This window comes from Saimiri boliviensis, chromosome 14 (genome assembly GCF_048565385.1).
Source record: "Saimiri boliviensis isolate mSaiBol1 chromosome 14, mSaiBol1.pri, whole genome shotgun sequence".
NCBI lineage: Eukaryota > Metazoa > Chordata > Mammalia > Primates > Cebidae > Saimiri > Saimiri boliviensis.
Window position 1 is genome coordinate 10,207,505 of NC_133462.1, and position 27,896 is coordinate 10,235,400.

The 27,896-nt window shown below is 54.9% G+C and overlaps 1 protein-coding gene across 1 annotated transcript; it reads right to left on the bottom strand.

Annotated features, from left to right (window-relative positions):
• Nucleotides 1–3,913: 3,913 nt before the first annotated feature.
• EHD2 (EH domain containing 2) lies at nt 3,914–26,524 on the bottom strand. Its single transcript, XM_003940293.4, has 6 exons — nt 26,387–26,524; nt 22,988–23,445; nt 21,848–21,945; nt 16,442–16,854; nt 10,719–10,883; nt 3,914–6,462 (listed from the first exon to the last, which is right to left on the bottom strand). The coding sequence occupies exons 2-6, from the start codon at nt 23,389–23,391 to the stop codon at nt 5,911–5,913; spliced, it is 1,632 nt and encodes a 543-aa protein (XP_003940342.1). The 5' UTR covers nt 23,392–23,445; nt 26,387–26,524; the 3' UTR covers nt 3,914–5,910.
• Nucleotides 26,525–27,896: the final 1,372 nt, after the last annotated feature.

Here is a 27,896-nt window from a genome sequence, read left to right on the forward strand (position 1 = left end):
GACAGCCCCTTTGCAGCGTGCGCGCGCAGACTCCCCACCCCCTTCCGTGACGCACTTCCTGTGGCAGCCATATTTGTAAAGTGACTGGAGTTGCCGGGAGGCTGCCATCTTTGTAAAGTATGAATGGCTCCTTCTTCTTCCATTCTTTACACCGGGATCCGAAGATTCCTAACGGCGGCGGGTAGTAGGAGAGAGACGGGAAAGTCGCAGGTTCTTGGCTCTCGCCCTAAGCGAGCACCTACCCGGCTGCCCGGGGCCTTTGCTCAAACTGATTTTTTTCTTTCATAGACAGGGTCTCACTTTTTTTTTGACGGAGTCTTACTCTGTTTCCCAGACTGGAGTGCAATGGCGCGATCTCGGCACAGTGCAGTCTCTGCCTCCCGGGTTCAAGTGATTCTCCTGCCTCAGCCTCAGCAGTAGCTGAGATAACAGGAGCCCGCCACCTTGCCCGGCTAATTTTTGTTTTTTGTTTTTTGTTTTTTTTTTAGTAGAGACGGGGTTTCACCATGTTGCTCCGGCTGGTCTCGAACTCCTGACCTCAGGTGATCCACCTGCCTCCGCTTCCCAAAATGCTGGGATTACAAGCGTGAGCCACCGCGCCAGACCGACAGGGTCTCACTTTGTTGTCCCCAGGCTGGATTTGCAGTGGCAGGATCATAGCTCACTGCAGTGACCACAGACGCTCGTAGCCACACCTGAGACGCGTACAACCACACCTGGCTAATTTTTTATTTTTATTTATTTTTAGAGATGGAGCCTCCCTGTGTTGCTCAGGCTGGTCTTGAACACCTGATCTTCTCCTTCCTATGCCTCACAGAGCGCTGGGATTACAGGCACACACCATCACTCCCAGTCCAAACTGATTTTTAAACTTTTTTTTTTTTTTTTTTTTTTTTGAGATGGAGTCTCGCTCTGTCACGAGGCTGGAGTGCAGTGGTGTGATCTCAGCTCACTGCAACCTCCACCTCCTGGGCTCAAGTGATTCTCTTGCCTCAGCTTCCCAAGTAGCTGGGACCACAGGCTCGGGCCACCACGCCCAGCTAATTTTTTTGTGTTTTTAGTAGAGATGAGGTTTCACCATGTTGGCCAGGATGGTCTCAATCTCTTGACCTCCTTGTCTGCCTGCCTCAGCCTCCAAAACTGCTGGGATTAACAGGTGTGAGCCACTACCCCCAGCTGATTTTTTCTTTTTTTTTTTTTTTCTTTCTTTCTTTTTTTTTTTTTTGAGACGGAGTTTCCCTCTTGTTACCCAGGCTGGAGTGCAATGGCGCGATCTCGGCTCACCGCAACCTCCGCCTCCCAGGCTCAGGCAATTCTCCTGCCTCAGCCTCCTGAGTAGCTGGGATTACAGGCACACGCCACCATGCCCAGCTAATTTTTTGTATTTTTAGTAGAGACGGGGTTTCACCATGTTGACCAGGATGGTCTCGATCTCTCGACCTCGTGATCCACCCGCCTCGGCCTCCCAAAGTGCTGGGATTACAGGCTTGAGCCACCGCGCCCGGCTTGATTTTTTCTTTTTTTGAGACAAAGGTCTCACTATGTTGTCCAGGCTGGTCCTGAACCTCTGGGCTCAAGTGATTCTCCCTCCTCAGCCTCCCAAAGTCCTGGGATTACAGGCGTGAGCCACCGTGCTCGGCCTTGATTATTTTTCTTAGAAAATCGGAACCGTCAGTGGCAGATTCTAACAACACACATTCCAGTCTCAGAAGTTTTATCCTCTATAAGGTGTTCCAATCCTAGGATCTTGGAAATCAAATAACTTTTGGAATTTCACAGTTGGAAGCACGGAACATTAGAGGAATGTTAGAAACATGCACTTTTAGGACTCTAGAAGTGCAAACTCAGAATCATTCATCTTAAGCAGGCTAATTTGCTGTGCCTCAGTTTCCTTATCTGTAAAATAAGGATGATAATGGTACATCTGCCTCATAGATCATGCAGAAGATTAAACAAATGTAAAGCACTTAAGGCTGCGTCTTGCATCTGAGTGTTAGCTAGTGTTACTGAGGCTTCATTGTTTTTGTTTTTGTTTTTGTTTTTAATGGGGTTTTGCTCTTGTTGCCCAGGCTGGAGTGCAGTGGCACCATCTTGGCTCACAGGAACCTCCACCTCCTGGGTTTTTGCAGTTCTCCTGCCTCAGCCTCCTGAGTAGCTGGGATTACAGGCATGTACCAACACGCCTGGCTACTTTTGTATTTTTGGTAGAGATGGGGTTTCTCCATGTTGGTCAGGCTGGTCTGGAACTCCTGACCTCAGGTGATCTGCCTTCTTTGGCCTCCCGAAGTGCTGGGATTACAGGCATGAGTCACCACGCCCAGCTGAGGCTTCAGCTTAGAATCAACTCATCTTTGCTATTTACAAATAAGCAAGGAAGCTCAGAGGCTCTCGGACCCTGGCAGCCATTCAAAGGGATCCATGGCAGGGTGCGGTGAATCACGCCTGTCATCCCAGCACTTTGGGAGGTTGATGCAGGAGGATGGCTTAAGCCCAGGAATTCAAGATCAGCCTGGGCAACATAGTGAGACCCAGTGTCTGCCAACAATTTAACCAGGCATGGTGGTATGCGCCTGTAGTCCCAGATACTCAGGAGGCTGAGGTGGGAGGATGGCTTGAGCCTAGGAGTTGGAGGGTGAAGTGAGCTGTGATTGTGCCATTGCATTCCAGCCTGGGTGACAGGGCAAGACCCTGTCTCAAAAATAAATCAGAGAGATCCAGGCCTCGTATAAGCCACTCTGGACTCATAAGGGGAAGAGTCACTGTAAGGTTGATGGAAAGGATGGAGAGTCAGACCCAGGGTCAGGTTTAGCAAATTCATCACAGGCAGCGAAGGCAGCAGCCTGGCTTACGGACTATGGGGGTTATATAGGGGCTTTGCAGGTAGCCGGGTGCTATTCTAAGAAAAACCACCTTTTGGTTCTCAGGGACTGACATTCTACTTAATTGGGTCAACATCCTGGGTTCGAGAGACGGGTGTGACCACGTCCTGGAACCTAGGTGTCCTGTTTAGAAGGCTTGAGGCTGTTTTTGCAGGGGAGAATGGGGGGGGGTGGTCTATGGGCTTGCCTTGCTGTGACCCTAACAGACACAGAGAGGGAAGGCGCCACACACATGGTCACACGGCTGAAGTCAGCTAGATCCTTGCGCAGAGCGTTGGAAAGGTGACAAGCCCTGGATCATCGTAGCCCTCCGAGACCCGCTGCCCCTCACCCCCCTACCCGGCCCAGCGCCGGACCACCTGGGACAGGGGTTTCGGCGACCACAACCTGCCTGCTTCCTGAGCGTCCGCCAGGGGGCGCAGCGAGCCGCGAGACCGGGCCCGCGTGGGCGGGAAGAGCGCGCGGTCAGCGTGTCCCGGGGCGTTGTGGGTGTGGCTGGGTGTGATTGCGCGGGACCTTGCGCGTGGCGCGAGCTGCCCAGTTCTAGCCAAGAGTCCCCGGGGGGTGAGCACGCGCGCACTCCTGGCAACCCGTGTGAGCAAGATCCCCCCTCCCCAGCACGGGCCGGTGTGTCCCCCTGGCGTAACGCGTCTGGAGTTGTGTACCGAGGTTGTGCAAGGGCACGGTGCTGGGCAGGGCAGCGGGGAAGGGAGGGGCTGGTGGAGCACTTCGTGCCCGAACACACACACACATCTTGCGCGCCCCAGGGCTTGGTTCCCAGGCCCCCGCCGCGGGAGGTGGGAGGGAGGGATGTCCCGCGGGGAGGGCCCCAGAGTCACTTTTCTTCGGAAAATATGCCGGTCTGGCCCCCAGCCCAGGCCTGAGTCACCAGGCCTCGCTGCACTGATTCACGGACTCCATCCCGCCCCGGAGAGCACGGAAGGGGGCCTCCCCCCTACCCCAAATCCTGCCCAGGTCTCTCCTTCCCAGGGGAAGGACGGGCGATCCCTGTCCCACGCCAGCCAGCCTGCCACTTGGGAAGAAGCCTTGGTTTTATTCGCTTTCTGGACACTGTTCAGTTCAGAGGCCCCTCCCAGCCACGGGGTGGGGGGACAATAGTGGGCGTGGGAATCCCAGCGAGCATCCTGAAGGGGGCGTCGCCTCCATGTATTTTACTCTTCACCATCTGTTCCATGGGGTCCCCTGCCAGGGTCAAGCACTAATACGTGGTGAAGACAGCAAAGAACGTCGGGGTCCCTTTAGGAGTGGGGAGAGGGCTGTAGCACCAAGAAACCCCCTCCCTCGCCCACAACATCCCTGAAAACTAGACTAAAATAAAGCCCCGTGGCCTTTCTATCTGGTAGGGGCTCCACTTAAATATGAACTGGCGGGATGGGGTGGGGGGGGCAGATAGGCGGTGGCCCAGCAATCCGTAAGTCCAGACCACCAGCTGTGCGAGGTTTCCAGGGGGCCAGGGGCCACGAACACGTGGGTGGAGGACGGAAATACCTCCAACGGGGTACAGCTGGGATGGAAGGGGCTTTTCTGCCTGCTGTAGGATCCTTTTTAAAGAAATGGGTGTGAAGCCCGGCGCAGTGGCTCATGTCTGTAATCCCAGCACTTTGGGAGAATGAGGCGGATGAATTACCTGAGGTCAGGAGTTCGAGACCAGCCTGGCCAACATGGTGAAACCCCGTCTCTACTAAAAATACAAAAATTAGCCAGGGTGGTGACTAGTGCCTGGAGTCCCAGCCACTTGGGAGGCTGAGGCACAAGAATGACTTAAACCAGGAGGAGGAGGTTGCAGTGAGCCAAGATCTCACCACTGCACTCCAGCCTGGGTGGCAAAGTAAGACTCCATCTCAAAAATAAAAATAATAAATAATAAACATAGGCTGGGCGTGGTGGCTCATGCCTGTAATCCAAGCACTTTGGAGGCCAAGGCGGGCAGATCACCTGAGGTCAGGAGTTCAAGATCAGCCTGGCCAACATGGTGAAACCCCGTCTTTTAAAAAATATAATAATAATAATAATAATAAATGGGTGTGGGCTGGGCACAGTGGCTCTGTGTCTGTAATCCCAGCACTTTGAAAGGTCAAGGAGGGCGGATAACCTGAGGTCAGGAGTTCAAGACCAGCCTGGTCAACATGATGAAACCCCATCTCTACCAAAAAAAAAAAAAAAATAGCAAACACTTGTAATCCCAGCTACTTGGGAGGCTGAGGCAGAACTGTTTGAACTCAAGAGGCAGAGGTTACAGTTAGCCAAGAACGCAGCACTGCACTACAGCCTGGGTGATAGTTCGAGACTCCCTCTCAAAAAAAAGAAATAGAAAAGAAATGGGTGTGGACAGAATTGGGGGCTTTCCCCAAGCAAGGGGAGGGGCTTCGGAGAGGCCCATCTGAGGAAACAGGAGGCTGTGTCTCCCCTCTGAGCCCCCTATGGTCCCGAGACCTGAGGATGTGATGGAATGGGTTGGGCTTCTTGCCTGGCTGGGCAGAAGGAAGTGGAGCAGAAAGGGGTCTGTTTATCTGTTAGTCATTTCAACCACGGGGCTGCTCCCCCAGGGGAGGGACTGGGGTCCTGCTAGGAATGAGTGTGTGTTTTTGTGATGGTGTAGGCGCCCTCTCCTGGGAAAGTCGGCTTCCACAAGGGCACATGTATTTGTCTATTTTGTTCTCTATGGTAATGCCCGGTGCCTAGAACAGGGCTGGGCACATAATAGGTGCTCAATAAATATCTGAATGACTAATGGATGAAGGGATGCCTGCGTGTGCTAGTGTCTGTGTGATGTGCCTAAGTGAACGTGAGGCTGGAGGTGTGAGGGGCGGACAGAGAAGTCTTGTCCCTCCCGTGGTCCCCTCTAAATGCTTCCACCGGGGTGCCTGGCAATAGTGGGGAGGGAGACCCCCCCGGTCCTTAGAGCTGGGCAGGGAGGGCAGGGAGGGCATGTGTGAGCCAGGGCGGGGGTGTGCGTGCAGCCAACTGGAGCTGGGGAGCCACAGCGGGGCCATGGGGGGTGTGCACCAGCTCACTCAGCAGAGCCTTTGTGGCGCCGCTTGGAGGGTGGCACTAGGCGACGGGGCAGGTTGGTGGGCAGCCCGTGGCCCTCCAGCTTCGCCTCGATGAGGTGGCTGGCCAGCGCGAACTCCTCGTCATCCAGCATGCCGTCCCGGTCGACATCACTCAGCTTCCAGATGCGCCCCAGCACCGAGTTGGGGAGCTTGGTCCCCACCATCCAGGTCTTGGCCTTGGAGCCGCTCAGCTTGCCATCGGCAGGCGCCAGGTTGTAGAAGATCTCGTCGTACTTGGACTTATCCTTGGTGACCACCCACTCGGCCTCGTCGTCCGAGCCCTCCTCGCCGTCCTCCATGGCCTCGTCGGGCCCCCGCTCCACGAACGGGCCCATGTGGGTGCCCTCAAAAGCGCCCCCCTGCACGCCCACCTCCATGCTCTCCAGCTCCTCCTGCCGCAGCAGGGGCATCAGCTTGGCGATGTCGTGTGTCAGCATCTCATCCAGCGCCTCCAGCAGCTTTGGCTTCAGCGAGTGAAACTTGGTGAAGTCATGTGCCATCAGCAGCTCCTGTGGTGGGGGACAGGGGCACCCAGAATTCAGGCAGTGTCCTCCCTGAGGCCCTCGAGCTGCAAGGTGGAACCAGGACACTGGGGAAGCTCGGGGTGGGGGGCAGCTGCTGTGGGTTGTTGTTGTCGTTGTTTGTTTGTTTGTTTGTTTGTTTTGAGACAGAGTTTCACTCTTGTTACCCAGGCTGGAGTGCAATGGCGCGATCTCGGCTCACCGCAACCTCCGCCTCCTGGGTTCAGGCAATTCTCCTGCCTCAGCCTCCTGAGTAGCTGGGATTACAGGCACGCGCCACCATGCCCAGCTAATTTTGTATTTTTAGTAGAGACGGGGTTTCACCATGTTGACCAGGTTGGTCTCGATCTCTCGACCTTGTGATCCACCCGCCTCGGCCTCCCAAAGTGCTGGGATTACAGGCTTGAGCCACCGCGCCCGGCCTTGTTTGTTTCTTTTGAGACAGAGTCTTGCTTTGTTGCCCAGCCTGGAGTGCACTGGTGTGATCTTGGCTCACTGCAACCTCCGCCTTCCAGGTTCAAGTGATTCTCCTGCGTCAGCCTCCCAAGTAGCTGGGACTACAGGCATGTACCACCACGCCCGGCTAATTTTGTATTTTTAGTAGAGACGGGATTTTTCCACGTTGGTCAGGCTGGTCTCGAACTCCTGACCTCAGGTGATCCACCCGCCTCGGCCTCCCAAAGTGCTGGGATTACAGGCATGAGCCACCACGCCTGGCCTAATGTTTATAATTTTAGTAGAGACAGGGTTTCACCATGTTGGCCAGGCTGGTCTTGAACTCCTGACCTCAGTCGATTCTCACACCTCCCAAAGTGCTGGGATTATAAGCATAAGCCACCGTGGCAGGCCTGTTTTTTGTTTTGTTTTGTTTCGTTTTGTTTTTTTGACAGGGTCTCACTCTGTCACCCAGGCTAGACTCTCCCAAGTAGCTGGGACCACAGGCACACACCACCATACCCAGCTAAGTGTTTAGTTATTCATAGAGACAGGGTCTCGATATGTTGCCCAGGCTGGTCTCAAACTCCTGGGCTCAAGCGGTCCTCCCACCTTGGCCTCCCAAAGTGCTGGGATTGCAGGGTGAGCCACTGCCCCTGGCCAGCTTAGCAGATCTTTACTGACACGTGCAGAAGTGCTGGAATATCTAACAACCTGTTCCGCCCCGGCATCCACCACTCAGAAGACACGTGGGCAACAAGGTCCCAGAGGCTTTCTCCTGCAGCCCAGAATTACTGAAGGGTGGGAAGGCTGGGCCCCTCTGAGGAGTGAGAGCAGTGCCCTTTGCCAGCTGGCAGAGAAAGGTTTCCATATTTTCACATGAGGTATGACCTTCTCCGAGCATCCCAGGACCCTAACTGCCCTCTACCCAACTCCAGCTGCCCCGCCAGCATGCCCAACAGTGAAAGTTAAAACAAACTCGGCACGTGTTAGTGGCTCACACCTGTAATCCCAGCACTTTTGGAGACTGAGGTGGGAGAATCACTTGAGCCCAGGAGTACAGGACCAGCCTGGGCAACATGGCAAAACCCTATTTCTTTCCCCCCCCGCCTTTTTTTTTTTTTTTTTGAGATTAGTCTCTCTCTGTTGCCCAGGCTGGAGTGCAATGGCGTGATCTCAGCGCACTGCAACCTCCGTCTCCAGGGTTCAAGCAATTCTCCTGCCTCAGCCTCCCCAGTAGCTGGGATTACAGGCACCTGCCACCACACCAAGCTAATTTTCATATTTTTAGTAGAGATGGGGTTTCACCATGCTGGCCAAGCTGGTCTCGAACTCCTGACCTCACGCAATCTGCCCACCTCAGCTTCCCAAAGTGCTGTGATTACAGACATGAGCCTCTGCGCCCAGCCTCAAAACCCTATTTCTAAATTAAAAAAAAAAATTTAAATTAGCCAGGCTTAGTGGTGCATGCCTGCAGTCCCAACTACTTTAGGAAGCTGAGGCAGGAGAATCACTTGAACCTCGGGAGGTGGAGGTTGCAGTGAGCCAAGATAGCACCTCTGCATTCCAGCCTGGGTGACAGGGCAAGAGTTTGTCTCAAAAAAAAAAAAAAAAAAAGGCAGGGAGAGGGGAGTAAAAAGCAAAGTTAAGGCCGGGCGCGGTGGCTCAAGCCTGTAATCCCAGCACTTTGGGAGGCCGAGGCGGGTGGATCACGAGGTCGAGAGATCGAGACCATCCTGGTCAACATGGTGAAACCCCGTCTATACTAAAAATACAAAAAATTAGCTGGGCATGGTGGCACGTGCCTGTAGTCCCAGCTACTCAGGAGGCTGAGGCAGGAGAATTGCCTGAGCCCAGGAGGCGGAGGTTGCGGTGAGCCGAGATGGCGCCATTGCACTCCAGCCTGGGTAACAAGAGAGAAACTCCGTCTCAAAACAAACAAACAAACAAACAAACAAAAAGCAAAGTTAAGAAAGCTCAATTCCTGCCACTGTGCCACTGTGCCACGCAGCAAGGGCTGAGCACTGGCTGCGGGATTCGGAGGTGAGGTTTGGAATGATCAGATTATCAGGGCTTCCTGGGACCACCCCCTCCCCACGCAGAGGTTGCTCACTGCAACCTCCACCTCCCAGGTTCAAGTGATTCTCCTGCCTCAACCTTGAGAGTATCTGAGATTATAGGTACCCGCCACCACGCCCGGCTAATTTTGCATTTTTACTAGAGATGGAGTTTCGCCATGTTGACCAGGCTGGTTTCGAACTCCTGACCTCAGGTGATCCTCCTATCTCAGCCTCCCAAAGTGCTGGGATTATAGGAGTGAGCCGCTGCATCTGGCCTGTATTTTACTTATTTGAACGAATGTAAGTAAGCCCACGTGGCTAATGGCTGCCATATTGCACAGGCGGACAGTAGAAGCCGCAGGTGTAACCCGTGCTGGCCTCAGCACCTGGACTAGGTCATGCCCTTGCTGCCAGGGCATCCAGGCTGCAACCTAGGAGCCCCACCCCTTCAGAGTCCTGATCAGCCGGAATCCACCTTTTGCAGGCAACTTAGAGTTGCCCGTGTGAGAAGCAGCATGGCAACGAGCCCACCCCTCCAGCTGCTCTAGCACAAAGTGACTCCTGACCTCAGGCGATCCGTCTGCTCAGCCTCCCACGGTGCTGGGATTACAGGCGTGAGCCGCTGTGCAAATAGAAATATTTAAGTCTCTAAAAATAAATAAATGAAAATAAACAGAAAGTGTTCTTAAAGAGACCTTTTGGGCTGGGCGCAGTGGCTTACGCCTGTAATCCCAGCACTTTGAGAGGCCGAGGTGGGCGGATTAGTAGGTGGGGAGTTCAAGACCTGTCTGGCCAACATGGTGAAACCCTATTGCTACTAAAAATACAAAAATTAGCTGGATGTGGTGGCGCTCACCTGTAATCCCAGCTACTCACGAGACTGAGGCAGTGGAATAGCTTGAACCTGGGAGGAGGAGGCTGCAGTGAGCCAAGATCGTGCCACTGCACTCTAGACTGAGTGACAGAACGAGACTTTGTCTCAAAAAAAAGAGACTGAAAAAAAAAAAAAGGGCCGGGCGCGGTGGCTCAAGCCTGTAATCCCAGCACTTTGGGAGGCCGAGGCGGGTGGATCACGAGGTCAAGAGATCGAGACCATCCTGGTCAACATGGTGAAACCCCGTCTCTACTGAAAATACAAAACATTAGCTGGGCATGGTGGTGCGTGCCTGTAATCCCAGCTACTCAGGAGGCTGAAGCAGGAGAATTGCCTGAACCCAGGAGGTGGTGGTTGCGATGAGCCGAGATCACGCCATTGCATTCCAGCCTAGGTAACAAGAGCAAAACTCTGTCTCAAAAAAAAAAAAGAGAGAGAGAGAGACTGTACATTTTCTTCCCCTTCCCAACTTCTTGCTGGCTGGAATGCAGACACAATGGCTGGAGCATTGACAGCCCTTTTGTACCATGAGGTTCCTTGGGCCTGGAGGCCAGGCATGGAAGACAAATAAGACAGAAGTGGACTAGATCCCTGGCTCTGTAAAGCACCAAAACAGTCCTGGACCACTTTCTGAGACTTTTATGGAGGAAAGCAAGAAAAAAGCCTCCACCTTAATTCAGCCACTGTTATTTTGGGTTTTCTCTTCACTCCCCTAGCCTGACTCATAAAACCATGCTCCCACAGAACTATTTGAGGGAGGTGCTTTCCAGAACCTGCCATCCATCCCTCCAGCTTTTGAGGTCTCATCTCAGAGCTTCCAGAAGCCAACCTTCTCATCACCGCCCTCCACTACCCGCTCCAGGGCAGCTTCCCACCTGCATTTTCTGGCAATCAGGGAAGTCCCCGGGGGAGATGTGATGCTCCAGCTGAATCTTAGCAAAGATGACGGGCAGCTTGAGGATCAGCTGCTTCTTCTTGTTCTCCTTCCCAAACACAGAGGGCATCTCCTTCTTCAGGTAGCTGATGATGTAAGCGTGAACCTGCGGGAAGAGGGCCTACCTGAGCCTGCGTCAAGGTCCGCCCGGGGGGTGCTTGTTAAAACGCAGGTTGCTGGAGCTGAGTTCGGTGGCTAACGCCTGTAATCTCAGCACTTTGGGAGGCCGAGCAATATTTAATTTTTGAGCTTCCTATAAAGTATAGACATACCAATATTCATTATTCTGACCTATTTGTTTATTTTTCAATAATTTAAGATTGTGGGCCAGGCACAGTGGCTCACGGCTGTAATCCCAGCCCTTTGGGAAGCAAAGGTGGGTGGATCACCTGAGGTCAGGAATTCGAGACCAGCCTGGCCAACATGGTAAAACCCCATCTCTACTAAAAATACAAAAATTAGCTGGGCGTGGTGGTGCATGCCTGCAGTCCCAGCTACTCAAGAGGCTGAGGCAGAAGAATCGCTTGAACTCGGGAGGCGGAGGTTGCAGTGAGCTGAGATCACACCACTGTACTCCAGCCTGGGCAACAGAGCAAGACTCTAGCTCAAAAAAAAAACTTTTAAAGAATCACAGATTTAGAATTCTGAGAATGCTGGTGTCCCCTGGCTGGTTCTAAATCCTCATCTCCTCCACTGTCCACCACTGCCATCTCCAGCCCGCTGGGCTCTCAGTTCGAACACATCAAGCACATGGCTGCCCCAGGGCCTTTGCACATGCTGTTCTCGCTGCATGCACTGTTCTTCCACCCAGTCGCCACTTGGCTCACCCCTTCCTCTCCTTCAGACCACCTTAAAATAGTCCCTTGCCAGCCCCCCTTTCCTCTGCTTCATTTTTCTTTATAACCATTGATTTACTCAATGTCTGCTTCCCCACTAAAAAAATAACTCCACAAGAAAAGGAATTTATCTTTGTTCCCTGCTGTAGCTCCAGAGTCTAGTAGAGTGCCGCATGCGCTCGGCCACTGCGGGGAGTTTGGTCTGACGGTTCAGGGCATCTTGGCCTCTTTAGAATCTTACCCTTCCAAGATCTTGGCCTTGGCGTCAAAAAAGTCGCCCCTTCTAGCAGCTATCACTTCAACCAAAGGACTTAGAGCCAGAGGAGTCGTCCACACCCTCCATCGTACAGACGGGGAAACTGAGGCACTGGGAGGAGGGCGATTACCTCTTCCCAGAGAGTCCCAGAGGGCCTGGTAGCTTTGAAGGAGCGCACGAGGGGAAGTTAATAGTGGGGCTATTGTTGGTGGCGACCAAGTGTGGCAGACTCGTACGTGAGGAGCAGAGGTGAGGGGAGGGGCAGCGGGCCTTGGTCACAGCAGACCCTGAATGCCAGTCTCCTGTGTCCTGAGCGGCACTGGGGAGCCACGGATGACCCTGCAGGAAGAGGGGGAGGAAGTGCCTACGGGTCGGAGGGACCAATCACGGCAAGGGTGTGGCCGGGCTGGAGGCGGGACCTGCCAGAGCGGACCAATGGGGCCAGGGGGCAGGGCCGAAGGGCGGCTCCACGGGGACCAGAGGTGGGGAGGCGGGAGGGCGCTGAATGGCTTTTCCAGAGAGGAAGCAGGGGAAGGTGCCAGGAAGAGATAAGGTGGGAGGGCGGCCTGGGCCGGGGCTGGGTCCCTGACACCGGGGTTTGTCTGGGTTTCCGGAGCCGCCTCCAGCCTGGCGGGGGCACCAGGTGTCTGGCCCGGCCCCGCCCCTCTGTCCCTGGGCCCTGGGCTCCAGATCCCCCCAAGGGACCCGCAGGAACGAACCTGGGGAAATCTGAGCCAGATCAGGAGGAAGGCGGGGCGGGGGGGGGTTGGGGGGGGAGAGATGGAGAGACAGGAGGCGGCGGAGAGGGTGAGAGAGAGAAGGAAAGGGAGTTAGGATAAAAGAGAAGGTAAAAATGGAGAAGAAAGAGATTGAGAGAGAGGCAGAAAGAGGACTGATAGAGAGACAGAAAAAGAGAGACGGACACTCCAGAGCGCCGTGGGCGGAGGAGCGCCAGGTGAATTCCGAAGTTCCAGGAGTGGCAGCCCCGTCCACACTGGGCCGCTCCCTTTGAAGGAGGATTCCTGGGGTGGGGGTGGGGACTCTGACTCACCCACTCTCCCTGCTCCTTAAACCAACACCCCAGGCTCCTCCACCCACCCTCCAGAACCTTCTGGGCCTCCCTGCCTGCCCAGCTTCCTGCCCTGCCTCCACCCTGGCAGCCTCCCCTGTGAATGTTCAATTCGGCCTCCAAAATCATTCTGGAACCGGCCCTCTCCTTTCTCCTCTCCCTCCCCAAGGCCTGTCCTGATCCAGGAACCTCCAGCCTTTTCCCTGGTCAGGAGTCCCCTAAACTCACGTACCTTGAATCCACCCTCCAAAAGGTAGCCTGAGTCTAATTATCTCCTTTTCCTGCTCCGAACCCTTCCGTGGCTCCCTAGTGCCCTTAAGACAAAGCGCAGATTCCCTGACACAGCCCACACCACCTCCTGTGGTCTGATCTCAACCACATCCTCAGCCTCTAATTGAGTTCTGCATACTGTCTACACTGGGATCAACACTGTTGTCTTCCCTCAGATGCCTTCTCCTCCAAAGAAGCCCTCTCTGACACCCCCAGCTACCCAGCCCCAGCTCTGACCACACTGTGTCGTCATTGTCTGGGGATGGATCTGTCTCCTCTCCAGGAGCCCCAGCCAGGACAAAGCCCTGGAACTGCCTTAGTTATTAGGACTGGGAGCCCGAGCAGGACAGAGCTGGAACCACAGTGGTCACTGCTGTGTCCCTGCACCACCCAACACCAGGCCAGGCATAGAGGAGATTTTGTTCAGTGCTACTGTTTGTTCAATGTCATTCATTCAATAAATATTTACAGAGCACCATTTCTGTTCCAGGCGCTGGGGATAAATCAGTGAAAATATTCCAAGAGCCCTGATTGGCAGGGCGAGGTAGCTCAGCCCTGTAATCCCAGCGCTGTGGGAGGCCGAGGCGGGCGGATCACCTGAAGTCGGGAGTTTGAGACCAGCCTGACCAACACGGTGAAACCCCATCTCTACTAAAAATACAAACATTAGGCCGGGCGCGGTGGCTCATGCCTGTAATCCCAGCACTCTGGGAGGCCGAGGCGGGCAGATCACCTGAGGTTGGGAGTTCAAGATCAGCCTGAGCAACATGGTGAAACCCCATCTTTAAAAAAAAAAAAAAAATTAGCCAGGCTGTGGTGGCGGGCACCTGTAATCTCAGCTACTCAGGAGGCTGAGGCAGGAGAGTCGCTTGAACCTGGGAGGCAGAGGTTGCAGTGAGCCGAGATTGTGCCACTGCACTCCAGCCTGGGCAACAGAGTGAGACTCCACGTCTCAAAAAAAAAAAAAAAGAAAGAAAGAAAAGAAAACAGCAACAGTGTCGGGGTAAAGAATGGCCCATGTGGGGGGTTATATTCATTCAAAGGAGGCAGGGACAGCTTTCCTGAGAAGGGAGCATTTGAGCAGAGCCTTGAAAGTGGTGAGGAGTGAGTGAGCCTTGGGGATGGCCAGGTGGGAGGGGAAGAAGGCAGAAGAGGCTTCCAGGAGGAGGGACCAGCAAGCACACTGCCCTGGGGCAGGACCGAGGCCACCCTGTGAAGTGCAGGGGATGATGGGAAGGGAAGGGAGGTGAGGACAGAGACGGCAGTGAGGGAAGGGGACGGCCTGTGGCCACCATCGCAGGGGTGTCACGGTGCCACTGGAGACAGGTGGTGTGAAGCGCCTAAGATGGAATAAATTCATCTTTTTTTTTTTTTTTTTTTTTTTGAGACAGAGTCTTGTACTGTCGCCCAGGCTGGAGTGCAGTGGCGTGATCTCTGTTCACTGCAACCTCCATTTCCCGGGTTCAAGCGAATCCCCTGCCTCAGCCTCCTGAATAGCTGAGATTCCAGGTGCCCGCCACCACACCTGGCTAATTTTTGTATGTTTTGTTGGCCTAGATGGTCTTGATCTCCTGACCTCGTGATCTGCCTGCCTCGGCTTCCCAAAGTGCTGGGATTACAGGCATGAGCCACCATGGCGGTTTTTTTTTTTTTTTTAAATAGAGATGGGGTCTCATTATGTTGCCCAGGCTGGTCTCCAGTGCCTGGGCTCCAGCCATCCTCCCACAGTGCTGGGATGACGGACGTGAGGCACCGTGCCCAGCCTCGGTTATCAGAACTTACTAGTTCGAGTGTCACTAAAGTTGGCATGCAGCCTCCCCTGCCCCCACTGCTAAATTTGACCAGCTTAAAAATAAATTAATTTTTTTTTGAGACGGGGTTTCACGATATTGGTCAGGCTGGTCTTGAACTCCTGACCTCAGGTGATCTGCCCACCTCAGCCTCCCAAAGGCTGGGATTACATGAACCACCACACCCAGCTCAATTAATACAAATTTTAAAAAAGATGAGCCCCAGGAGGGTCAAACCCCCGTCTCTTCCCTCCATCCGCAGTTCCAGCACCATGTGTACAGAAAGCATTCAGGAAATATTTGTGGGTGGGGCACAGTGGCTCATGCCTGTAATCCCTGCACTTTGGGAGGCCAGGGCAGGCGGATCACCTCAGGTAGGGAGTTGGACCTCAGGCCACCCGCCTGACCAACATGGTGCAACCCCATCTCTACTAAAAATACAAAATTAGCCAGTCATGGTCATGTGTGCCTGTAATCCCAGCTACTCGGGAGGCTGAGGCAGGAGAATGGCTCAAACCCCAGAGGTGGAGGTAGCGGTGAGCCAAGATCACACCACTGCATTCCAGCCTGGGCAACGAGAATGAAAGTCCATCTCAAAAAAAAAAAAAAAAAAAAGAAGAAGAAAAGAAATATTTGTGGAATAAACCAATGAACTTGGGAACCTTTGAGCCACAATCTTATAAATTATCAAAAAATAAACAAGGAAGGAAGAAGAATGAGTATTGGTATGTCTGTATTTTATAGGAATCTCAAAAATTCAATAGAGCTCATGCCTGTAATCCCAGCACTTTGGAAGGCCAAAGGGGGCTGGATCACTTGAGGGCAGGAGTTCAAGACCAGCCCAGGCAACATAGCAAGACCCCGTCTCTACAAAAAAATAAATAATTAGCTAGGTGTGGTGGCATGTGCCTGTGGTCCCAGCTACTTGGGGCAGGCTGAGGAGGGAGGATCGCTTGAGCACTGGAGTTCAAGGCTGTAGTGAGCTGTGATTGCATCATTGCACTCCAGCCAGGGCAACAGAGCAAGACCCCATCTTTAAAAAAAAAAAGGAAGAAGAGGGAAGGAGAGGATGGAAGGAAGGTAAAAAGGGAGGAGGGAGGAAGGGAGAGAGCATTGAAAGAAGGGAGGAGGAGGAGGAAGGGGGAAGAGCAAGAGGAAGGAGGGGGAGGAGAAGGAGAATAAGAAAGAAAAGAAGAAATGTCAGAACAGCGAAGCCAGGGAGGCACGGATTTGACACAGAAATGGAGAGGCGGAGGAAGGAGCCTGCATGCAGTTTCTCCTCCCCGCTCCGCTCCGCGGCAGAATGACCCAACTTCAAGAAAACTGATCTGGGCACTGGTAAGTGAGGGCCTCGCAGCACTGGTAGGCGAGGACTGAGGAAAGGCTGGGGCTCCCCCGGCGCCCTCCTCCGAGAATGCGCGCCCAGCCCCCGGGACGACTCACCCGCACCAGCCGAGCCCTCTTCACCAGGTCGTTGAGCTTGCGCAAGGCGGCGTGCCGGGGCAGGCCCTGGATGTCGCGGAAGAGATCCTGCTCCTCCAACTCGAAGAGGCGCCGGTTGTCGGGCACGAGGAGGGGCTGGGACCAGAAGGAGCCGATGTAGACGCGCAGCACCTCGGGCGTGCCCACCACCTTGCCCAGCGCCCACATGAGCGCGCCGTAGACGCGCATCAGCTGCTGCGTCTCCACCATGTCGGCCTTGTTGAGCACCACGCGGATCTTGTCCTCGTGGCCCCGCAGCGCTTCGATGGCCTCGGAGAACTCGTCGGAGATCTCCAGCTTGTGCGCATCGAAGAGCAGGATGATGAGGTCCACGCGCTCGGCAAACCAGCGCAGCACGGCCGGGAAGTCGTAGCCTGGGAGGGAGTGCGGAGACAGGGGCGCCAGGGGCGGAAGTCAGACCCCCACGCTCCAGCCATTCTCTTGCATATTGGACTGTAAAGATGTTCACGTAGTTAGCTGTTCAAATCCTGTCTGGGCAAAGGAGCCAACGACCTCAGTGGGTACCGCTGCTCTGGCTTCCCAGACCCTCGAATCTCCTCCCTCACTCTGGCCCCAGCACCTCAAGCCATCTGGCTACAGTGGGCAGTCACCCCACCTTGGCTTTTTTTCTTTCTTTTTCTTTTTTTTTTTTGAGATGAAGTCTCACTCTGTCGCCAGGCTGGAGTGCAGTGGTGCGATCTCGGCTCACTGCAACCTCCGCCTCCCAGGTTCAAGTGATTCTCTGGCCTCAGCCTCCCGAGTAGCTGGGATTACAGGTGTGCACCACCACACCCGGCTAATTTTTGTATTTTTAGTAGAGACAGGGTTTCACCATGTTGGCCAGGATGGTCTCAATCGCTTGACCTTTGTGATCTTCCAGCCTTGGCCTCCCAAAGTGCTGGGATTACAGGTGTGAGCCACCACACCCTGTCCATCCACCTTTTTCTTTTGCTGGAGTGCAATGGTGGGATCACGCCTCCCTGCAAACACCGCCTCCCAGAGCTCAGGCAATCCTCCCACCTCAGCCTCCCCAGTAGCTGGGACTGCAGGTGTGCGTCACCACACCTGGCTAATTTTTTTTTTTTTTTTTTTTTTTTGGTAGAGATGGGGTCTCACTATGTTACCCGGCCTGCTCTCAAACTCTGGAGCTCAAGCGATCCTCCTGTCTCTGCCTCCCAAAATGTTGGGATTACAGGCATGAGTGTTCATTTTTCCATTCGCTCATTCATTAGAAAGATATTAGTGGTTGAGTATGTATGTGTAGGTTGTTAAAAATACAGACATGTTATAAAAAAGAAAAAAAATACAGACATGTTTCCTGAGAGATCCCCCTGTGCTTCTGTGGAAGCCCCAAGCCTGCCACACGCCTCTATCACCCCAACTCCTCTCTCCAAGACCTGTTGGATCTCCCCACGATCCAGCAACTAGAGTTCATGCTGGACGGCTGGGCTCTTGCCATAGCAAATGCTAATTTGTGCCAGAGCAAGACCTTGTCTCTTTAAAAAAAAAAAAAAAAAAAAGGTTCAGCTTTTGTGGCACGTTACTTAAACCTCAATGAAAGTGTTTTAAAAAAAAAACAGTGCTGGATGCACAGTAAGCGCTCAGCAAGTCATGGTGGTGTCACCCGCGGGGATCCACTCAGGAAGCACCCCCTGCACCCCCTGCCGTGTGTGTGGAGGCTGAGGCAGTCCCGGCCCTGTCCTTGCAGCTCTCAGCCCACTGGGACAGAGACCTCGCCCCTGAGTGATCAGGCTGGGACGAGCAGGGGGACCCAGGGAGCTGTGGGAGCCCCGGGCCAGTGCCTGACCCAGTTCCCAGCCTGGGGGGTCAGGGAGGACTTCCTGGATGAGGGAATGCAGAGTGTGGACCCAGAGGGCAAAGAGTTAACCGGCAGAAGAGGGAGCCGCCGGAAGTACCGAATTACCGACTTCAAGCCCCCCAGATAGAACTCAGTGACTCTTCAGGACTACCCCAGGAGGTGGGTGCTGTTCTGACCCCATTTTCCAGATGAGGAAACTGAGGCACAGAGAAGTCAGGGGACTTACTCAAGACACACAGGTAAGAGGCGACAGAAGAGGAGCCCCCTGGGTCTCTATGCTCCTCTGGAGAGCTGGTGATCTTGCCCATCCTTCCTGGGGGGAAGCAGCCTCCTTGAGGGTGTCTCAGGGGCGGGATGGGGTGGGGGGCATTGTTTCGGGGAGGAAGGGCCAGGTCACTGGAGGGACAGCAGCTGGATCCCCTCTCCCTCCTGGTGTCTCCACGAACACACACACTGGCCCAGATTTGGAAAGTGTGTCTCATGGGGCGGGGAGGGAAGGACGGAGAGGGGTTGAGTCAGTGTGGGATGGGAGACGTGGCAGGAAGGGTCCACAAGGGCACTCGCCAGAGAAAAACGGGCATCGCCGGCACTTCCACAGCACCTACTGTGTGCACACATACCGTTCTAAGTGCTTTGTGTGTTTTTAAACTAATTTAATCCTTAGGACAACTATGAGGCTACCAGTGTTATCATTCCCCTTGTGGTTTTTGTTTTTTGAGACAGAGTCTTACTCTGTTGCCCAGGCTGGAGTGCAGTGGTGCGATGTCAGCTCACTACAACCTCCGCCTCGCAGATTCAAGTGAGTCTCCTGCTTCAGCCTCCTGAGTAGCTGGGATTACAGGTACTTGCCACCACGCCAGGCTAATTTTTGTATTTTTAGTAGAGACAGGGTTTCACCATGTTGGCCAGGCTGGTCTCAAACTCCTGACCTCAGATGATCTGGCTGCCTCAGCCGAAGTGCTGGGATTACAGGCATGAGCCACCACGCCCGGCCTATATGTTTTCTCATTTTGCAGATAAGAAAATTGAGGCAAAGAGCGGTTAAGTGGCTTGCCCAAGGTCCCACAGTTTAAAAGTAGCAGAAAATAAATAAATAAAAGTAGCAGAGCCCAGATTGGAGGGATTTACTATGCTACAATCACACGCATGTGTTCGCAGATCTTACATGAAGAGGCAGCCTCACACGTGAGCTCACATGCGCACACACACAGTGGCACACACCCGGACACAAATATAGCCAATTACTACAAGATGCAGGCTCCCAGACACACCCGTATTCACAGTCTGGGACTTGCACAGATGTACGCGTGCACACACACACACAGAAGCATGTACACAATTCGAAGTCACACACCCTCAGAGCCACAATCATGCACATCCACTGCTATGATTGTATCTCAGGGCACTGCTGTGTGCTTCTGTGTGGCATTGTGTATGTGAGAATGCGTGTGTGCAGGAGTATATCTTTTGTGTAACTATGTGTGGTTGTGTCTGTGGGTGCCTTTGGGTCTGGGAGGGTATGGGAGGCTATACGTGTGTGGTTGTGTCTGTGTGGGTGTGAACTGTGCTCTGTGACTATCTGTACTTGCGGGTGTCTGTGTCTGTGATTGTGTGTGCATCTCACAGTATCTTTGTGATTGTGTGACCACAAACATCTGTGAGTGTGTGCAGTGAGCACACAGTATCCCGAGATACAATCACAGGTAGTCACATACAGTCCAACAAAATCCCCGCAGCCCTGTCCTGCCCTGCGCAGTCACACAAAGTCACACACAGCCCAGACATACATATATGCCCAGACCATCTCACACAGGCACACCCACAGTGATACACTCTAAATTATCCACATAGACAAAAGATGCCTTTTATGTGTCTCTGTCTTTCTCTTTCTCTCACACACACACACACACACACTTCACAATATAACAGTTTATAGGGACAGAATCAGTTGCATACAATTACACAAAGTCTCTCATAGTCCTACACAGCCCATCAGAGTCACACAAAGTCATCCAGCAGGCCGGGTGTGGTGGCTCACACCCGTAATCCCAGCGCTTTGGGAGGCCAAGACAGGAGGATCGCCTGAGGTCAGGAATTCCAGACCAGCCTGGCCAACATGATGAAACCCCATCTCTACTAATATATATATATATATATATATATATATATATATATATATACACACACACACAAAAATTAGCCGGGCGTGGTGGCACATGCCTGTAGTCCCACCTACTCAGGAGCCTGAGACAGAAGGATCACTTAAACTTGGAGGCGGAGGTTGCAGTGAGCAGAGATCGCACCACTGCACTCCACCCTGGGCGACAGAGGGAGGCTGCCGAAAAAACAAACAGAACAGTCATCCAGCCACAATTATAGACACACACACACACACACACACACACACACACACAGGCATGTGCACAGTTTGAAGTCACACAGTCTCAGAGCCATGGCTCCAGTGACGCACGTCCACCGCTACACGCAAACACGGGGAACCCCCACACCCCGCTGTACACTCACAATGACATACTTTCCCAAGATACGCAGCAAGTCACACACACATACACACCGACAGATGGACATTCTCTCCTCCTCCGCCCTCAAGGCCAGGGAAGGAGACCCCGTTCCCCACTCCCCATGCCCCCCCCACCACCCCCGGCCCGCACCCCTGCCCTGGCTGAGAGAGCCGCTTCCGCCCGTCCCGCCGTCCCAGGCCCAGGCCTGCGGTGGGAGCCCCAGGATCCACCCCTTGGCAGGCAGCGCGTCCTCCCAATGGTTTCTGCAGCTGCCTCCTGCCTTTCTCCCGTGGGGCCTCTGGACGGCGGCCAGGGACACGCTCACCCCCGGCGCCCCTGCCGCACCCCAGGCCAGCCTCCTTGCTGGGGCCTCCCATCCCCTCTGCCCTGCATGGCCGCCTCCTTTGCCCCAGTTCCGGGCCTCCAAGGCCGTGGGGGGTGGGGGACACAGATGCGGAGCTGGGTGGGGACAGTGGTGGGGCTCAGCACCCGGAGGCCCATGCTGGAATCCACCCCCCCCACCTCCTCGCACAGCTGTTTATAAATTCCAGGCCCAGCCTTGGCCCCCACCCAGATTCCCCTCCCCTTCTCAGCCCCATCTGTGGCCCCGACGCGGAGCCAGGAGGTCCAGGGCCCAGCCTCCCCTGCCGGGGCGCTGCCTTGCCTCTAGGCCTGTGTCTCCCTGCACTGCTGCCTCATTGCCTCGGAATCCCCGTCCCTCTTCACCTCTCCCTTCCCATTCTAACCGACTGCCCAGACACGCTGCCCCTGCCCACCCCCACCACGTGGTCACCCACACACCTCCCCCACCCATCAGCGCCAGCCAGCACGGAGCAGTCACAGCTTCCACTAGCTCCAGGCAGCTGCCCCGCCAGCCAGGGCCAGAGGACACAGGCCCAGATCCCGGCGGAGACCCCGCCCTCCTCCCTCAGACCCAGGAGTCCAGACACCAGCCCCTCCTCCCTCAGACCCAGGAGTCTAGGCCCCCAGCCCCTCCTCCCTCAGACCCCGGGGTCTGGCCCCACTCACCTCGGCTCACCCTCTGCTTGGCACCCGACAGGATGCCTGGGGTGTCGATGATGCTGATGCTCTCCAGGACCTGGTTGGGGAGCTGGGCACACATGAACCTGGAGGCAGAGGGAGGGTTGGGGTCAGCGCAGGGAAGGACAGGAGGGAAAGCGTGAGGAGGGACTCGGGCCCGGTGGCAGAGCATCCTGTACAGGCAAAGAAAGACTCCGGCAAAGACGGGGAGGCCGGGACTGCCTCAGAGCCATCACCAGCCGTAACTCGTGTTCGGGGAGCACTTCATCTGTGCCAGGTGCTGTTCAGTTTTTTTATATATACGTATTTTTTAAGATGCAGTTTCGCTCTTGTCACCCAGGCTGGAGTGCAACGGTGCGATCTCGGCTCACCGCAACCTCCGCCTCCTGGGTTTAAGCGATTCTCCTGCCTCAGCCTCCTGAGTAGCTGGGACTACAGACGCCCACCACCATGCCCGGCTCATCTTTTGTATTTTTGGTGGAGACAGGTTTCACCACGTTGGCCAAGGCGATTGATCCCCATTTTGCAGATGAGGCTACAAGAGGGGCAAAGAGGTCAACTCGCTTGCCTGAGGCCGCCCGGCTGGCCGGGATTTGCCCCAGGCATGCTGACTTCACCAGCCCCAGCGCTCCCCTGGAGAACACAGCGGAGAGGCTTGGGGAGAACTGGGTAGAGAGAAGGGAGTCGGGCGAAGAAGAAGGGAAACACCATCAGGGAGGGGACAGAGAAGGGGGACAGCAAGATGCACCCCCAGGGCTGGGCGCAGCGGCTCACCAGTAATCCCAGCACTTAGCGAGGCCAAGGAGGGTGGATCACCTGAGGCCCGGAGTTTGAGACCAGCCTGGCAAAGGAAGGAAAGAAGGAAGAAAGAAAGGGAGGAAGGAGGGAAGGAGGGAAGGAGGGAGGGAGGGAGGGAGGGGAGGAAAAGGAAGGGTAGGAAGGAGGGAGGGAAGGGAAGGGGGAAGGGGAGGGAGGGAGAGAAGGAAGGAAGGGAGGGAGGGAGGGGAAGAGGGAGGGAGGGAAGGAGAAGGGAAGAGAAGGGAAGGGAGGGGGAAGGGAGGAAGGGAGGGAGGGAGGGAGGGAAGGAGGGAGGGGGACGGGCGCGCCCTGGGCTCGTGGCTGGTGCACCTGTTGAGGAAGGTGTTTCCGAAGGGGTTGAGTTTGCGGAAGGGCTTGTCTGGGTCCACGACGAGAGCGTTGCCGGGCACGGTGCCCTCGGTGTCCCCGTGCATGACGGCCACGAAGCAGTCGGTGGTGGGCTCAGGCCCCACGCGGGAGCCGGGCACCTCCTGCTCCAGCAGGTACTGGATGAAGCTGGTCTTGCCCGTGCTGTACTGGCCGGCCACCAGCACCATGGGCTTGCCGTCGAAGTCTGCGTCCTCCAGGGCGGGCGAGTGGAAGGCCCCGAAGCGGTAGTGCTCCTCCAGCGGCAGCAGCTTCGAGCGGTACAGCTCCTTGAGGGCCGAGGTCACCGTGCGGATGGCCTCGGGCTGCTGGCCCCGGGCCCCGCCCCGCTTCAGCCAGCTGAACATGGTGGCTGCGCCTGCCCACGGGGCTCACGGAGAGACCAGCAGGTGAAGAGCTGCCTGTGGGACGAGGGGAGGGCATGAGCCTGGGCTGCCCCGGCCAAGGAGGAGGAAAGGGGACTGGATGTAGAATGTCTGCGTGGCAGGACGGGTGGCAGAGGAGGAGGAGGAGCACAAATATTCGTGGTCACAAATGGCACGGAGCAGGAGGAGGATGGGAATTGGGCCAGGCGTGATGGCTCATGCCTGCAATCCCAGTATCTTGGGAGGCTGAGGCTGAGGCAGGAGGATCGCTTGAGGTCAGCAGTTTGAGACCAGCCTGGGTAAAATAGGGAGACCCCCCCCCACCCCGCCAACCAACCATCTCTCCAAAAAAATAATTAGCAGGGCATGGTGGTACATGCCTGTAGTCCCAGCACTTTGGGAGACTGAGACAGGAGCATTGCTTGAGCTCAGGAGTTCAAGGCTGCAGTGAGCTATGATCATACCACTGCACTCCAGCCTGGGCTACAGAGCAAGACATCATCTTAAAAAAAAAAAAAAAAAAAAAAGTGCTGAGCACGGTGGCTCACACCTGTAATCCCAGCACTTTGGGAGGCCAAGGCGGGCGGACCACCTGAGGTCAGGAGTTTGAGACCAGCCTGACCAGTGAAACACTGTCTCTACTAAAAATACAAAAAATGAGCCAGGCGTGGTGGCGCACGCCTGTAGTCCCAGCTACTTGGGAGGCGGAGGCAGGAGAATCGCTTGAACTCAGGAGGCAGAGGTTGCAGTGAGCCGAGATCCCGCCACTGCACTCGACAGAGTGAGACTCCGTCTCAAAAAAAAAGAGGGAGGTGATAGCGAAGCAGCTGGGGGAAGAGAGAGACTGATGGAGATTCGGTCAGAGAAGGATGGTGGTGGTGGAAGGATGGACCAGGCGAAGGATGCAGAAGCTGCCGGAAGAAATGATTCCTTAATCCCTTCATTCATTTCTTCCTCCCTTCTCCGTTCCATCATCTGACCCATGTTCACTGAAATCTCTCACTCCATGCTTCAGGCACCATGGACCCAGAAATGAGCCAGAAATCATCCCCCACTCAACCAGAGCCCCCAGTGAGGACAGAACATATGCCAGACATCCAGAGGGCATGAGAAACTGACCACAGGGCCAGTGTGACTCAGGGCGAGGCTGACTTTTGAGCTGCTCCATGAAGAGCAGGCAAGACAAGAGGATTTAAGCAGAGAGGATGGTGCGTGCAAAGGCCTGGAGGCGTGAGAAGTCCTGATGTGTTGGGAGCCATGAAACATCTGGGTGGGTAGCCAGACACCGGCACAAAGAGGAGGGGTGAGAAATGGCACTGAGAAGGTTGCCTGGGTGCACCCAGGGCATGAGGGCCCTTGGGTATTAACAAGAAAAATAATGCAACATTTATGAGCACTGCATGCCAGGGGCTGTGCTGACTCGCTTTACCTTCACAACCCTGTGAAGTCGGTCTATTATCATCCCTGCTTTTCTAACAAGGCGAAGGAGGCTCAGGAAGACAGGAATAAACTACTCAAAATCACTTAGCTAGAAAATGCTCAGGCCTGGCGCGGGTGGCTCATGCCTGTAATCTCAGCACTTTGGGAGGCCGAGGCGGGTGGATCACGAGATCAAGAGATTGAGACCAGCCTGGCCAACATGGCGAAACCCTGTCTCTACTAAAAATACAAAAATTAGCTGGGCGTGGTGGTGAGCGCCTGTAGTCCCAGCTACTGGGGAGGCTGAGGCAGGAGGATCATTTGAACCCAGGAGGTGGAGGTTGCAGTGAGCTGAAATCTCACCACTGCACTCCAGCCTGGGGACAGAAAAAAAAAAAAAAAAAAAGAAAAAAAGAAAAAAAAGAAGATGCTCAAGCTGGGCCTCAAACCCAGGCACACCGAAATCCTAACACAGGTCTACAGATCTGACGCGGAAGGAGCAGTGGGCACCCCCAGCCGCCAAGGCCTCGATCTCTATCTTCCCTCCCTTACCAACCTTTTATTCACCATAGGGACTGTAGTGATGTCCCCTCTTTCATTCCTGGTATGAGTCATAGGTGTGTGTCTTGGCTTTTCTTTCTTTTTTTTTCAAACATGATTGGTCTCTGTTTATGCTTATGATTTTACAGATCTTTTCAAAGAACCTACTTTTCATCAGATTGGAGTCTCTAAATACCATTCCCCACTAAAAGAACCCGAGACTCCTGGGAGAAATGGTGGGCTCCAGGGCTGGGGCGGGGAAGAACAAGTGAGCCTGGGTAAGACCCTGAGGAAGTGCTCCGAGGCGGATAGGGGATGTTTCAGCGACAGAGGACCCAGCTTGCAGGGGCTCCCACTGGCCCAAAATGGGGCAATTTGAGCATCAAAATAACTGTGAATCGAATATGCTAAAATCCATAAAACCATGGGACTTTTAAAAGGGGTGGTGAAAGGGTGGGGGACACAGAAGGAGAAGGAGTCCGTGAAGGAGTCGCAGGAGTGGAAAAGAGGCAGGATCCGGGACGTGGGCAGAGGGAGAGCGCTCTGGGCGGTGCCGCAGGCAGGATGGGCCCGGGGAGAGCTGGGGAGAATGCCTGGTGGTGGCTGAAGGCAGTGGCTGATGGAGTTGGAGGCAGGACAGGCAGGGGCTCTTGAGTGGCTGGGGGGACCAAGTTAACCGATAGGGATGACGGCGGGAAGGGAGACCCCAGAGAGGATCTCCTCTAGCCAGGAGATAGGGAGGGGTGTCGGGGGGTGGGGCGGGGCATTGGGGGAAATGGAGGAGACTGAGGCAGTGGGAGAGGCTGCGAAAGACTGTAGGAAGATGGGGGGACTGGGGGAGTGGGGTACATGGTTACAGATTAGGGGGACTGGTGCAGACTGGAAGGGACGGGGGACACCTGGGGAGACCGTTAGAGACTCGGGACAGGGTGGCAGGGAGCAGGGATCATGCACGTGGAACCAGGGCAGGCTCGGGCGGGGGTCGGGAGGCCACAGCTGCCGTGCGGGGAGCACTCACCGACGGGGCGCGCTGGCGGCTGCAGCGGGCTGAGCGGGCTGGGCGCGGGGGTCCCGCGGGGATCCGAGGCGCCCTTGGAGCGGCCTGTGTTCGCAGTCCCGTCCGGAGCCGTCTGAGCCGGGTGGGGCCCGGAGCGGAGAGAACAGGAGGGAGGACGATAGAGAGGGGCGGGACGAGGCGCCCTCCCTCCCCCCCCCCACCCCGTCCCGGTCCCCCAACCGGGCTCCCGGTTTCTGGCGCCCCCTGGTGGAGAGTGAGGAGGACGCCTTAGCCCGGTGGGCGAGAGCTCCAGCGTCCAGTGGTTCGAATTCCACCTCCACCTCTGGCGTTGGGCCGCTCACCAATCTGTCTCTCTTCTTAACACGGGAATCACAACAGCAGCAGCAATAATAGTAGCAATAATTTAGGTCGGGTGCCCTGGCTCACACCTGTAACCCCAACACTTTGGAAGGCCAAGATGGGAAGATGGCTTGAGGCCAGGAGTCCGGGCAACATAGCAAGACCCCATGTCTATTAAAAATAAAAATAAATAATCCCAGCACTTTGGGAGGCCGAGGCGAGTGGATCACAAGGCCAAGAGATCGAGGCCATCCTGGTCAACATGGTGAGACCCCGTCTCTACTAAAAAAATACAAAAAACTAGCTGGGCGTGGTGGTGCGTGCCTGTAATCCCAGCTACTCAGGAGGCTGAGGCAGGAGAATTGCCTGAACCCAGGAGACGGAGGTTGCGGTGAGCCGAGATTGCGCCATTGCACTCCAGCCTGGGTAACAAGAGTGAAACTCCGTCTCAAAAAAAAAAAAAAAATAAATAAATAATAAATAAGAAAATAGTAAAAATAATGTAGCCGGGCGCAAGGGAGCACACCTGCAATCCCAACAACTCAGAAGGGTGAGGTGGGAGGATCGTTTGAACCCAGGAGGTCAAGGCTGCAGTGAGCTATGATTGTGCCACTGCCCTCCAGCATAGGTGACAGAGCTGGAACTCATCTCTAAAAATATAATAGGGCCAGGCGCAGTGGCTCACGCCTGTAATCCCAGCACTTTGGGAGGCTAAGGCCAGTTGATCACTTGAGGTCAGGGGTTTGAGACCAGCCTGGGCAACATGGTGAAACCCCATCTCTACTAAAAAAACAAAAATTAGGTGGGTGCAGTGGCACGTTCCTGTAATCCCAGCTACTAGGGAGGCTGAGGCAGGAGAATCACTTGAACCCGGGAGGCAGAGGTTGCAGTGAGCTGAGATCACACAACTGCACTCTAGCCTGGGTGACAGAATAAGACTCTGTCTTAAATAAATAAATATATGGCCTGGCATGGTGGCTCACACCTGTAATCTCAGCACTTATGGAGGCAGAGGCAGATGGATCACTTGAGGTCAGGAGTTCGATCTCTATTAAAAATACGAAAATCAGGCCGGGCGCGGTGGCTCAAGCCTGTAATCCCAGCACTTTGGGAGGCCGAGGCGGGTGGATCACAAGGTTGAGAGATCGAGACCAACCTGGTCAACATGGTG

Excerpts from the sequence above, each read along its gene's own strand:
- EHD2 (XM_003940293.4), bottom strand. The coding sequence starts at position 23,391 with ATGTTCAGCTGGCTGAAGCGGGGCGGGGCCCGGGGCCAGCAGCCCGAG. Across the intron at positions 21,946-22,987 it reads GGAAACACCTTCCTCAACAG|GTTCATGTGTGCCCAGCTCC; the intron begins GTGCACCAGCCA and ends CTCTGCCTCCAG. Across the intron at positions 6,463-10,718 it reads CTGATTGCCAGAAAATGCAG|GAGCTGCTGATGGCACATGA; the intron begins GTGGGAAGCTGC and ends CCCCCACCACAG.